The sequence below is a fragment of the Panthera pardus genome, unplaced genomic scaffold, assembly GCF_024362965.1.
Source record: "Panthera pardus isolate Hobbes unplaced genomic scaffold, ASM2436296v1 HiC_scaffold_13, whole genome shotgun sequence".
Lineage (NCBI taxonomy): Eukaryota > Metazoa > Chordata > Mammalia > Carnivora > Felidae > Panthera > Panthera pardus.
In genome coordinates this window covers 121,685,283-121,699,237 of record NW_026526688.1, presented here as the reverse complement: position 1 = coordinate 121,699,237, position 13,955 = coordinate 121,685,283, and the positions used below count along the sequence as shown (strand labels likewise).

General features: G+C 34.7%; 1 protein-coding gene across 3 annotated transcripts in view; it reads right to left on the bottom strand.

Moving 5' to 3' along the window:
• The window catches only part of DNAJB14 (DnaJ heat shock protein family (Hsp40) member B14), a 45,951-nt gene that overhangs the window by 28,972 nt on the left and 3,024 nt on the right, over window positions 1-13,955 (bottom strand). For 2 of the 3 annotated variants that reach the window (XM_019415761.2, XM_019415770.2), the window contains exon 2: window positions 882-1,053. The exons of the other annotated variant lie outside the window; for it this stretch is intronic. In XM_019415761.2, coding sequence (XP_019271306.1) covers window positions 882-1,053 — 172 coding nt within the window. The remainder of the gene's footprint in view (window positions 1-881; window positions 1,054-13,955) is intronic. 3 annotated transcript variants of the gene reach the window in all.

Below are 13,955 nucleotides of genomic sequence, written 5' to 3'. Positions count from 1 at the left end.
CAAAAAGAATGAAATCTTGCCATTTGCAACTATCGTGGATGGAACTAGACGGTATTATGCTAAGTGAAATTAGTCAGAGAAAGACAAATATTATATGACTTCGCTCATATCAGGACTAAGAGACAAAACAGATGAGCATAAGGGAAGGAAGACAAATATAATATAAAAACAGAGAGGGGGACAAAACATAAGAGACTCTTAAATATGGAGAACAAACAGAGGGTTACTGGAGGGGGTGTGGGAGGGGGGATGGACTAAATGGGTAAGGGGCATTAAGGAATCTACTCCTGAAATCATTGCTGCACTATATGCTAATTTGGATGTAAATTAAAAAAAATTAAATTAAAAAATTAAATTAAATTAAAGAAAATTTTAAAAATTTTTAAAAAAGGAGAGGACATTATGATGTTTGCCTATGTATAAAGATGCCCTTAAAGAAAGAATATAAATAGAAAAAAAAACTATTCTACATTAATATAAGTAGGAAACTGAAAATGCTGTTGCTATTGTCCTCAATTTTCCTCTCATGAAATTCCCTGCTTTCATGCATACATAAGACAAAACAATTCTTCATCCTCTTTCAATACAGTTATCTAAATACTATGCTGTGTCAAAAAATAAAAATAATATTCCTCAAGAGAAAAATACCTGGAAGCAACTTTGTGTCTTATAGTTACTTTAAAAGATGGAACCTTCCATAGAGTCGGTACTTTACAGACTGATGTGACAAAATAACATAAAATATAAGACACCCAGAGTTCAATTCCTCCATGTTTGTTCCTCCACTGAATACTAGTTCACACACTTTTTTAGGTGTTACAACATTTAAAAGTTACATTAGTATCAATTATAGTTGAGATATAATTCATGTTTATCCCTACCTGAGAACTCCATCTACTTGATCTTTGGTGTAGCCTTTTCCACTTTCACCACTACCAGATATGCTGTCCTTCGTGCAATTAGGCTTGTTTTGGTCACCACAACCTGATGGTTTTCGGCAGTGAGGGCTATTTCCAGCCGTGCTTCCATTTTTCATAATTATTTCCAATAGTGCTGTGGAAAGATAAAGCACACTATGCCATGTAACATCATGTACATACATATGATCTTGAGAAGAAAGTTATAAACCTGACAAATTAAGAATCATGTACTCCGAAAGAATTTACTGTAAGGCTCCTTTTTTAATTCCTTTATGTACTTGTTTACATACCACTAATCATCACTCAGAAGCAGAATATTACTAAATTAAACCTAAAAACTCAAAATTACTATCACTTAATTCCTTATGACATACTTTCATTTGTCACATCATGGTGAAACTACAGAATACCAAAGAAAAAGAGATAGTCTTTAAAGCAGCCAATGAAATTATCTACAAAGAAACAGAAATTAGACTTCCTCTTTATTTCTCAACAACAATAATGGCCGCTGAAAGACATGGGAATAGTATCTTCAAAATGTTCTGGGTGAATAACTGTCAAACTTGAATTCTGCACTTACTTTCTAGAAAATGTGCAAGATTACAACCATTTTCAAAGAAACAAAAACTAATAAAACTTACCACTAAGATTTCACTAGAGGATACTGTAATGTATACGTTTTGGGAAGAAGGAAAATGCTTCAAGATAGGTGAAAATGTGAAAGGGAATGGCATGCAAATACTGTGGTAAATGTATGAAAAAAATCTAAACATTGAGTCTATAAAACAATAAAAAGTTATGTCTAGGATTTGCTTTAAAGTACTGGAGGAACATAAGAGGGCAGAGAAAACACACTGGCCATATAAAAGATGAGAGGGCAATAGGAATTGATTATACTATTCTCTTTCCTTTTGTGTATGCTTGAAACTTTCGATAAGTTAAAACTAAATAAACATGGGAAAAAAATAAAAGAAAGAAACAGAAATCCATCCTGATGATAAAAGTTTTTAGTATATTTATGTTTAACACAATTTAACACAATTCAATGTCAGTTATTAACTGACATAGGGTAGATGAAAAAAATCACCAAGGACACAAATGATATAAACATCTACTTTGTCAAGCTTGAGCTAGGAGACATAACATTATCTCCAACAATTGGTGAATATTCATTCTATACAGGCACACAAAGAATAAAAATTGACTACATTATATACTTAGACCATGTTACTGTCTTTGAATTTTTTTAATATGAAATTTACTGTCAAATTGGTTTCCATACAACACCCAGTGCTCATCCCAACAGGTGCCCTCCTCAATGCCCATCACCCACTTTCCCCTCCCCCCATCAACCCTCAGTTTATTCTCAGTTTTTAAGAGTCTCTTATGGTTTGCTTCCTTCCCTCCTTTTTTTCCCCTTCCCCTCCCCCATGGTCTTCTGTTAAGTTTCTCAGGATCCACATAAGAATGAAAACATACGGTATCTGTCTTTCTCTGTATGACTTCTCTTTGAATTTTTAAGAATTAGTCATATGTTCCACAATCGAATGAGCACAATGCATTTAAGTAAGAAATCAATTTAAAAATTTAAGTAGCAAAATCACAAACGGGTTAGAAAAAAAATTGAGACAACTCATGTATCAAAGAATCATAATAGAAATGAAAAAATAGAATTGAAAAAAAATGAACGTACTACTTATCAGAACATGTGGGTTAACAAATGGAGTTGGGACAACTGAATGTCCACATGCAAAAAAATGAATTTGGATCCCTTTGTCACACCATATACAAAAATTAGCTTAAAATAGATCACATACCTAAATGTAAGGGCTAAAACTATAGAACTGTCAGAAGAAAATATAGAAGTATGTCTTTATGACCTTGATTCAGGCAAAACATTTTTAGATAAAAGTACATGGGACAAAAGGAAAACAAGAGAAAATAGACTTCATCAAAATTAAGAACTCTATCCCTTCAAATAATATTATCAATAAAGTAAAAAGATAATCCACAGAAAGGGAGAACCTATTTATGAAATCATGCAAAATCATACATTATACAAAAGACGTATACCCAAGAGAAATAAAAACACACATCTACACAAAAACTAGCTCACAAATGTTCATAACAGCATTGTTCATAATAGAAAAATATTGGAAATAATCCAAATGTTCATTAACTGATGAATGGATAAATAAAATGCGATACATCCATATGATGGAATATTATTCAGCAATAAAAAGAAATGAAGTACTGATATATGCTACAACATAGACGAAAGTGAAAGAAGCCAGTCACAAATATTGTATGATTTTATTTATATGAAATGTATAGAATAGGCAAATGTATAGAGATAGAAAGTAGATTAGTCATTGCCAAGGGCTAGTGGGGAGAAAAGGGTGGAATCAGGGAGAAATGAAGACTGACTGGGGTGCCTGGGTGGCTCAGTTGGTTAAGTGTACAACTTCAGCTCAGGTGATGATCTCATAGTCTGTGAGTTCAAGTCCTGCGTCAGGCTCCGTGCTGACAGCTCAGAGCCTGGAGCCTGCTTCAGATTCTGTGTCTCCCTCCCTCTCTGCCCCTCCCCCACTCATGCTCTGTCTCTCTCACTCTCAAAAATGAATAAATGTTAAAAAAAAAAATTAAAAAAAAAAAGAAATGAGGACTGACTACTAATGAGTACAGGGTTTCTTTTCATGGTGAAAAAAAATGTTTTAAAATTGTTTGCTGTAATGGCTGCATAATTATGAATGTACTAAAACCCACTGAATGGTACACCTTATTTTTTTTAATAACACGTTTTTAAAATTTATTTCTTTTGAGAGGAGAGAAAGAGAAAGAGAGCATGGGAGAGACAGAGACAGAGGGAGAGAGAGAATTCCAAGCAGGCTCCGCAGTGTCAGAGCAGACCCTGACACAGGGCTCGAACCCATGAACCATGAGATCATGACCTGAGCTGAAACCAAGAGTCAGACACTTAACTGAGTCACCCAGGAGCCCTGGAATGGTATACTTTAAATGAATGAATTGTATCTCAATAAAGCGGTTTTATATATATATATATATATATATATATATATACATATATATATATTTTTTTAAAGATTCCATCAGTGTTGGCAGGTTGCAAACATATAGTTGTTTTATTTTATTCATACACACACACACACACACACACACACACACACACACACACACATATCTATCTATCTATCTATCTAGATAGATAGATAGATTTATTTTTTTAAGAAGGAATAGAGTGAGTGGGGTGATGGGCAGAGAGAGAGGAGACACAGAATCCGAAACGGGCTCCAGGCTCTGAGCTACGAGCACAGAGACCAACATGGGGCTCGAACTCACAAACTGGGAGATCATGACCTGAGCTGAAGTCAGACACTTAACCAACTAAGCCACCCAGGCGCCCCATTCATATTTTGTATATATGAGTACTTCTTTCAATGTATCTTTTCCCTAGTTAATGCATTCAAGAGTAAATACATAAGAAATTCAGTTTTTATAATATCTAGCTTTAGACAATACAAAAAAGTTCTTAGACACCAACCTATTAGTTACTAACAAGACAAGTGTAACACATGTTATATAGTTAATTGTTAACTATAGTTTAGTTTGTATTTAATGCATCATAATGTTAACACTGAGTGCAGAAGCCAGCATGGTCTGGAGATTAGGGGTTCACAACTTTTAAATGGGAAAAATTTTGTGAGAATTCTGGGAAGAAGGATGTAACAGCAGCTAAAACTTTTAAATCTCTGCCAATTCCCTCATAAAGTCTGAGCAATTAGATAGCAAAATCAAAACCTCATACACAAAATCCCCAAATACCAGAAGGGAGGGACGAACCACCAACAGCTACAAGATCTGTGTGGGTGTTGCCATTGGTGTTAACGGGACATTTGCTAGTCCACAGAACAAAAGAACTCCAAAATAACTTACAGGGACTTTCTATATTACAACACATAAGACAAAACTGAGGAAAGTGTGTAAAAAAGAATGAGTTTTGCTCACTACAGTAGCATATGAGTGACAGGATCAACACTAAACTCCTACAGGCATATGGGGTGCCTTTCATTTATGGTTTTAGATTTTTTTATCAGAAATGTTTTCTCTAATTATTGTTTTATTGGCTTTATTCCCTTGCTTTATTTTTCTTTTTTTTCAGGACTCCTATTATATGTTTGTTGGATGTCCTTTAACTGTTTTCAGTATTTGCCATTTTTTCTAATTTTTTTAAAATTTTTCCTCCTTTTAATACTCTCTTTTGCTTACACAACATTAACTGTAGTTTATTAATTTTTCTTCTAGTCTTCTTTTTTGAATTGATTTTTTTTCTTTTCATTCTTATTCTTTCCTGAGTTTTATCATCTAAGCTCTGAATGAATAATTTTGGCGGTTCTAATTCTAATTTATGGTGTACTTTCATATTGTTTGTAACTTTTTAGTCTTTTCAGCTTGTTTTGAAGTACTGGTGTATAGCATTTACCTGTTTTGTTGGCAAGTCTTTGTGGTGTATTTTCTTTGTCTTTAGAGATTTATTTTATTCCTATTTGCTTTTTTTTTCTCACAATAACTTTGTATCAAGTTTCAGTTCTATCATTTTTTTATACTCATTTTTTAAAGTCATTTTTATGTTAGGGTAGTTAGCTTTTCTAAATACACAGAGATCCTTCTCCAGTTTTTGGGTAATGTTTGAAAATACGGCTCCTTGCTATATAAGATCTCTTCACTCCTTTCTCTTTCCCCTCTTTATCTGGAATTACTAATTTCTTCTATTGCCCCTGCTCTCTTCAGTTGGGTCCTGTTCCCATCAGGTTCTCAGTATGGCTTTGTTCTGGACGAGATTTTTCACTGACTAGTTTTGAGAGTTTGCAGTGACTGGAGTTTCTATGCCTGTAAGAGCTTATCTTACTTTATTTTTTAATGTTTATTTATTTATTTTGAGAGACAGAGAGCAAGCGTAAGCGGGGGAGAGAGAGGGGAGGAGAGAGGATCCTAAGCAGGCTCTGTGCTGTCAGCAGCAGAGCCCAATGCAGGGCTCAGTCCCACGAACTGTGATATTATGACCTGAGCCAGCATCCAGAGTTGGATGCTTAACTGACTGAAAGGGCAAATCACATATTCAAGAATATGTGACCCAAAATAACCAACACCCAAATATATTCTAGTAAAATCAACTGAACAGCTTTCTTACCTGAAAAAACAAATTATTGGTCTTCTCTTCCCTTCCCTTCTCTACCATTTGGCAGCTGAAGCCGGGACAAAGGAAGTTTATTGGAATCAAGAAGCAGGTATAGCCAAAAACATGGCTGAGATTGATAGGGCCTGCCCCAAAGGGGTTAAGGAGGCAACTCATTAAATATAGGGGAAAATGAACAAATAAGTATACTGAAGATAACAGGAGTCACATTTCTCACTGTCAGAGAATGGAATTACAAATATAGAAATGGAGAAGGCTAAAATGAACTCTGGTGGACTGCAAAGGCAGGCTTGGGAGTCTTAAACAAATATCAAAATTAATAAAGATTAAATTACTATAAATGTGCATATGCCCACATACAAACACATATAACACAGAGATTTACATACACGTACATATATTCATACAAACATGTATTTCCTACCTCTGTCTACTGAGAGGATCTAAAAGCAATGACACCTTTGTAGCAAGGAGCCTATCTAGTGTGTATATCTTAGTTTCCAAGTACCATTGTCCACTAAAAATAATTAGAGCTCCTTGGAGAAATAGCTGATTCCCAGGGCAATAAAATAAAAAGTGAGCCTGAAAATTTTTTTGTGCCAGAGAGTAAGGAAGCTCAAAGAATGACGAAGACATGTCAAAAAGACACAGGAGTCAGCTTGAAGGGGTTCCTTCTGCCGAAATTAAAAATGATAGTAATGGATTAAATAAGAAACCATGAATCCAAACTAATAAGTAAAATTGATGTCAACTAATAAATTACAGAAAGAATGACAGAATTAGAAAACTACCATTTGCCAACCATAAGACACTAAAGAAACACTCATCAATGGATGCTAAAAGGAGTTGGTGAGAGTTTGCTGGGGGACAGGACATTTACACAGTTTCAAAGTATTTTCCTATAAAATATTTATTAATTACAAAGGGGAAAAGAAAGAGAAGTTTCAAATAGAGAGACCTGACAATCACGAACTCAAACAAGCGATCAAAATTAGCATTAACCAGGGGCATTTGGGTAGCTCAGTCATTAATTTGATGGTTATTCAGTGGTTATATTCAGTGGTAAGAGTGTCCTTGCCTTAGAAAATATACATTGAATTACTGAGGAGTAACAGGACTTCATGTCCACAACTTACTTTTAATTGGTTCAGGAAAAAATATAGTCAGAACAAATTGTGCCTATATGCGTGGGGAGGGGGGAGATAGCTGGGAAGAACAAAGGAAGGGCAAGATAAAGCAAACGTAGTAAGTTTTATCAAATAGGAAGCCTGAGTGAAATACACAAGGGAAGTCTATAATACTCTTGTGACTTTTCTAGAAATTTTTAATTATTTCAAAATTAAAAAAAAAACAACTTAAAATGGGGAGAGTATATGCAAAACAATTTACTTGTCTTCAATAATTGTATTAGTGGAGTAGTGTTGGTAATGCTATTCTGAAACTATTATATATATGATGTAGCCAAAAGCAAAAAAATAATCATGACACATTCTATCATTTGCCATGGCGTTGAAAACAAGTATTACCATTGTGGAAGAAAAGAGATAGAAATACAAGGAAGGAAGGAAGGAAGGAAGGAAGAAGGGGGAAGGAGGGAGGAAGAAAGAGAAAGAGAAAGAAAGAAAGAAAGAAAGAAAGAAAGAAAGAAAGAAAGAAAGAGATAAAGAAAGAAATACAATCTAGAGAAGTTTAACATGCCAAAGTGCTTAATTTGAATGACAAGTAACAGCATAAACTCATAAGCTGTTTTAATTTAAAAAAAAAGTTATGATCTCGCGGTCTGTGAGTTCGAGCCCCGCGTCGGGCTCTGTGCTGACCGCTCAGAGCCTGGAGCCTGTTACAGATTCTGTGTCTCCCTCTCTCTATGCCCCTCCCCCGTTCATGCTCTGTCTCTCTCTGTCTCAAAAATAAATAAACGTTAAAAAAAAATTTTTTTAAAAATTAAAAAATAAAAAAAAAGTTATTTCCTAGTCTGTACACTGAAATAGCCCAGAAACACTGAACAATCTAGTAGCTACAGCATCCTTAGTGCCAGATTGTAATGTTGAAACACCATTTTCCACTAAAAGAAACAAGGGCTTTTGGAGATATAATTGATTCCAGATCTATTACAGAAAAAGTATAAGAAGAGACTGAAACATTGTTATACCAAACGGCAAAAAAACTATTAAAGACTATTGGGAATCTATACTCAGGAGCTAATCTAAAGGGGCTCCCTACTGGCCAAAGACCTAAGAAATACAGCTGACCCTTGAACAACCCAGCAGTTAGGGGCACCAATCCACATGCAGTTAAAAATACCTGCATAGGGGTGCCTGAGCGGCTCAGTCATTTAAGCATCTGACTCTTGATTTCAGCACAGGCCATGATCTCACGATTTTTAGGTTGGGTTTGTGAGTTTGAACCCCAAGTCAGGCCCTGCACTGACAGCGTGGAGCCTGCTTGGGATTCTCTCTCTCTGCCCCTCTCCCACTTGCACTCATGCTCTCTCTCTCTTTCTCAAAATAAATAAACTTAAAAAAAAAAAAAAAAAAAAAAAACTCTGTGTAACTTTGACTCTCTGAAAACCTAACTACTAATACCCTACTATTGGTTGGAAGGAAGTCTCACTGATAACATAAATAATTAAGTAATATATATGTTGTATGTTGTATGTACTATATACTTTATTCTTACAAAAAAAAAAATCCAGAGAAAAAACATTACTAAGAAAATTAAGGAAGAGAAAATACATTTACAGTACTATCCTATATTTATCGAAAAAAAATTTGATTAATGGGTCCACACAGTTCAAACCCATGTTGTTCCAGGGTCAACTGTGCCAATTAGCTGCTTTTGGAGAAAACAAAGGGAACCAACTCCTTTTCTTGAAAACTAATAAAAGCAATCAAGCACTTATCTGGTCTTTCCTGTATGAACTACACTACTGTGTAACCCTAAGAGAGGTAAGGGGAAATATCTCTTTATAGAAATAGTTGAGCTAATAAATGAAGAAATTATTTTTTAAAACTTGTGGAGCCAGATATGAAAATGGTTTTATGTGTTTAGTATTTACAGGTGGACACAAAGTCCCTATGCATGCAAGTTAGACGTTATCTGCACATTCCCTTTCCTTCTTAGCACAAAAATACTCTTCCAGTGTGTTTCTGGACACCTTCCATGTTAATAGATGCTGAGTATTGCTAAAGCAGGATCACACCACTGTTTTTTATTTTCAACAGTTTTATGATACTGAAAATTTTTCTACGATGTCATGCATAGGGGCTCTGCTTAACAATGGCTACATGTGTAAATGCACTCACACCCAACATTCTTTGACTCCAAAGAGTGAAAATTTGGACAAGTTCCATTACCTCTGGGTCTCAATATCCACTTTTGGCATCTTAAAAATGGAATCAGTAAGGTTTTCTGTATTAATAATCTCTGGAACCAATGCCAGAGAAGGTAATATGATTCAGTTCAAATACTGTCAGAATTTAGAACATATCTGATTTTTCTTAGCTATCACATGAGATTTCATCTGCAATAATGTGCAATTAGTTGGGCAGATACAGTACTTATACACCAGATTACATTCACTTTTGTTTTCAAAACTATACAACATCATTTTATGCCTTCACTTTCCACACCTATTGCTTTGCTTTTGGGGTTTTGATGGAATCTGCATGTTTTAAAAGTTTTTTTAATGTTTATTTTTGAGAGAGAGACAGAGTTTGAGTGGAGGAGGGACAGACAGAGGGAGACACAGAATCCGAAGGAGGCTCCAGGCTACAAGCTATCAGCACAGAGCCTGACACAGGGCTTGAACTCATGAACTGGGAGATCATGACCTGAGCTGAAGTCGGATGCTTAATCAACTGAGTCACCCAGGCACCCCTGATGGAATCTGCATTTAATTTAAGTATACTTCATATTAAAGACAAGTAAAAAAGTAAATAAACAATATTAAAAATGTTTACATAAATAAGCCAAAATTGAAGAACCAAGATATGTTTGTGTTTCATAAGTTTCTACTGCACACCTGTTATGTAGAGTGTCCATAATTAGCTAAATCTAAAAATAAAAATACATAATTTGAAAAACAAATGGATGTTTTCCCTCCTCTTCACAAACTAGAAACAGCTTTTATTTGTGATTATAAAAGTAATGTTTCTCAGCTCATCAAAAAAGACATAACAAAGTAAAAATCACTTATAAATCCCACACACAAAAAAATCACTCAACCATTCTGATATATTTAATTCTAATTACTCTAGTTAACTGTCGAGTTTTTATACCTATTTAAACAAAATTAGAATAATCTACGTTTATAGCTTACCTTTATTTAATTTATAATACATCATGTTTTTCATTTTAGTTTTTGCTGCATATTTTTGAGACAGAGCGCGAGCGAACGCAGGGGAGGGGAGGGGCAAAGAGAGGGAGACACAGAATCTGAAGCAGGCCGCAGGCTCTGAGCTATCAGCACAGGGCCGGAGGCAGGGCTTGAACTCACAAACTGTGAGATCATGACCTGAGCCCAAGTTGGACGCTTAACAGACTGACAGCCATCCCTGTGTTTCATTTTATAGCAATAAATATTGGTTCACTTTTTTTTTTTTTTTTTTTTTAAGGTCTTATGCAGGACTATTGCAATAGGAGAGTGATCAGGCTTAACTCCAAACTCAGCAAAGACTGCTGGGGATTTATGGCCAATAAGCAGGGTGAAGGGATCAGTGGGTGGAAAATTACTGAGGCATATTATCATTTTTAGTAGGTGCACAGTATATGAGAGCAATGTGATTTAATCAATTTCCACTGATGAACATTTATACTCTTTCCAAATTTTGCTAGTGACAATTTTTATATATACATTTTTGCACACTTACCCAATTATTGAAAAGCTTCATTTGTGAATACATTATCATGATAAGCCTTACAGCTATAAGATTTTTATTTAATTACTTATTCAGCAAATCATCTTTATTGAAGGAAATAAAGTTAAATAAACAGGTTATCACTCCAGAAAATACTGGCTTATATATGCCAAAACAAACACTATCAGGTACTGAGGAGGTAAAAAACTGAATAAAGATTAAAATGGTTCCTGATGGCAAAGGACTTTTTAATCTAGGAAAAGGACAGCTATATACACAGCACAGCACAAGGAAAGAATGCAGCAACACAGGGAGAACCACATGTTAACTAAGCATGGAATGAATAATTGAATCTAAATGGAGAATAATCTTGGGGCGCCTGGGTGGCTCAGTCGGTTGAGTGTCTGACTTCGGCTCAGGTCACGATCTCGCGGTACGTGAGTTCGAGCCCCCCGTCGGGCTCTGTGCTGACAGCTCAGAGCCTGGAGCCTGCTTCAGATTCTGTGTCTCCCTCTCTCTCTGACTCTCCCCTGTTCATGCTCTGTCTCTCTCTGTCTCAAAAATAAAAAATAAAACATCAAAAAAAATTTTTTTTAAATAAAAATAAATTGAGAGTAATCTTAACTTAAAGCAATTATTTTGTACTCGAGGTCACTAAAAATGACAGAAAAGAGATAAATAATATACTGTTGACTCCGAGGCAGTATCCAAATACTTTTGCCATAGTAATAATACATGACATTCTTACAGCACTTAATAACATACTATCCTTAAAATAATCCTGTGAAAATTACAGATGAGATAACTAAGTTTCCACAAAGAAAAGGCGAATGACAGGAATTGAGCTGCTATTAGTACAGCAGATACTTTATATTTCATTCCTCTAGAATGGAAGCTCTAAGAGGACAAGGGCTTTTTGTCTTATTTTTCATGGTCTCCCCAGCTACAAAGAAGTGTGGACTCCGTAAGGATAAATGTATCCCCAATTTATAGCTGATAAAGATAAGCAATTTGAATCAGTCTGCTAAAGGATACTACTGTAAGATCCTTTTTGTTAGGATAAATGTAACCCCATTTTATAGATGAAGAAATTCAGGCTCTAAAAGATAGTCACATATGCAAGGTCACACAACTATTAAATTAAGGTTCAAAACCAAACCTAGTATTCTTTCCTTAACTATACTGTCTGAAACAGTTGGCTATTAGCTGAAATTTGGAAATCATTTTATAACACTTAATTCAATGTTACTGAAATAATTGTTCTGGATGTATAATCTGTACTTGTCACTAAATTTTAATTAAGTCAGAAATAGAAAGAAAATGGAATTGCCTTAAAAGGAATAGGTTGGCTAATACTCCAGATGTGTAATGACAGTTTAAAAAGCTTTATTTTACTATTTTAAGTAACAAAAGAGGAACAGAACTTTGAATTTTTTATTAGATTTAAATTTTAAAATAACGTAGCAAAAGAAAGGAGAAATCTACACACATATCTCTCACATGAGGGAAAAACAGAGGACTATTTTAATTGTTATAGTGCCGAGAGATGTTGCAAATCACACATGAGTACCCACTCATTAAAGCAGACACAGGATGGCCTTTTTTGAAGTTGCAGGCCACCATTTGGTTCAAATTACTAAGAAATTCTTAAAAACAATCAAAATACTTTTCTCCAAATAAAACCCTCCTCAAACAAATCTATACTAAAAATTGCCCCCCGATTAGTATGAAACATGAAAGTTAATGCTAAGTAAACAGCAACGTAAAGCGTTAAAACAGTGAGATTGTATCCCTCTGTGCAAGTCCAAATATATCAATAATTCAACAAATATACAGCTTAAGAAACTAAAATGTAATTTACTTTTCTGCCTGCTGAAATTATTTTTCCAGAATATGTACATTTCCTATGTAGTAGTCATTACATATCAATCCTTTTGAACATAAATTAAATTCACAGTATGAAAATATTTGGATATTTATAAAACTCATTTCACTTAGAAGTCCACTGCAATAAATGATCCATAAAATAATAACCTCAATGAAAAACATAGAAAGCAATAATGCCCTAGATCCATTTGAAGATCAAGTTTTTCCTCAAGGAAAATTCTTGCCAATTTTTCAAAGTGTTTTATCAATCAGACTGCTCACCTGGCAAAAATAAAATGTAAAGAGAATAAAAATTCTGGAATTTACTTAGAATTTAGTCTCACATTTTCCCATTCACTGTATAAGAATAACAGAAGTCAAAATGCAATGTTTTCCTTTATCTGTCTTAGTATGAAAACACATCCAGAGAAACCTGTAGTCAAAACTCTGAGTTATAAGAGTTTCACGGTAGTTGAGCAAAGGGAAATTCAGGGATAACACTTTAAAATTTCATTTTAACTGACAGCTTCAATTTCTTTCTACATTAAATATTTTCTCAGGACTTACACAAATGTTCTAGACCTTTCCCTCCCCTAAATTCTTAAATGATTCCAATAAACCTCTTCTGAGAACATTTTATGTAACATACACTTTGCTAAGTATTTGTGCATAACTTTATTTCAGCTAATGCTCACATTGACCCTGTGATGAAATCTTCATTTCACATATAACTAAACAAGGCTTAGAGATGCTAAGTAACTTGTCCCAGGTTACAAAACTGTCAGAGGCAAAGTCTGCATCTGAACTAAGGTTTTCAGACTACACCACAACCGTAACCTATCACTTTACTTGGTAATCACATACTGTCTCTACAAGGCATTGTACTACTAATTTTCACCGTTATTTTTCTTAATTTTTTCTATATTCATGTTTTTAAGAGCAAAAATTGTGTTGTGCTTTGAGATCTTACAGTATCCTTTAGCAGACTGATTCAAATTGCTTATCTGATAGGGGCTCCTGGCTGGCTCAGTTGGTAGATTATGCAACTCTTGATCTCCGGCTTGTGAGCTCAAGTCCCAAGTTGGGCAGAGAGCTTAC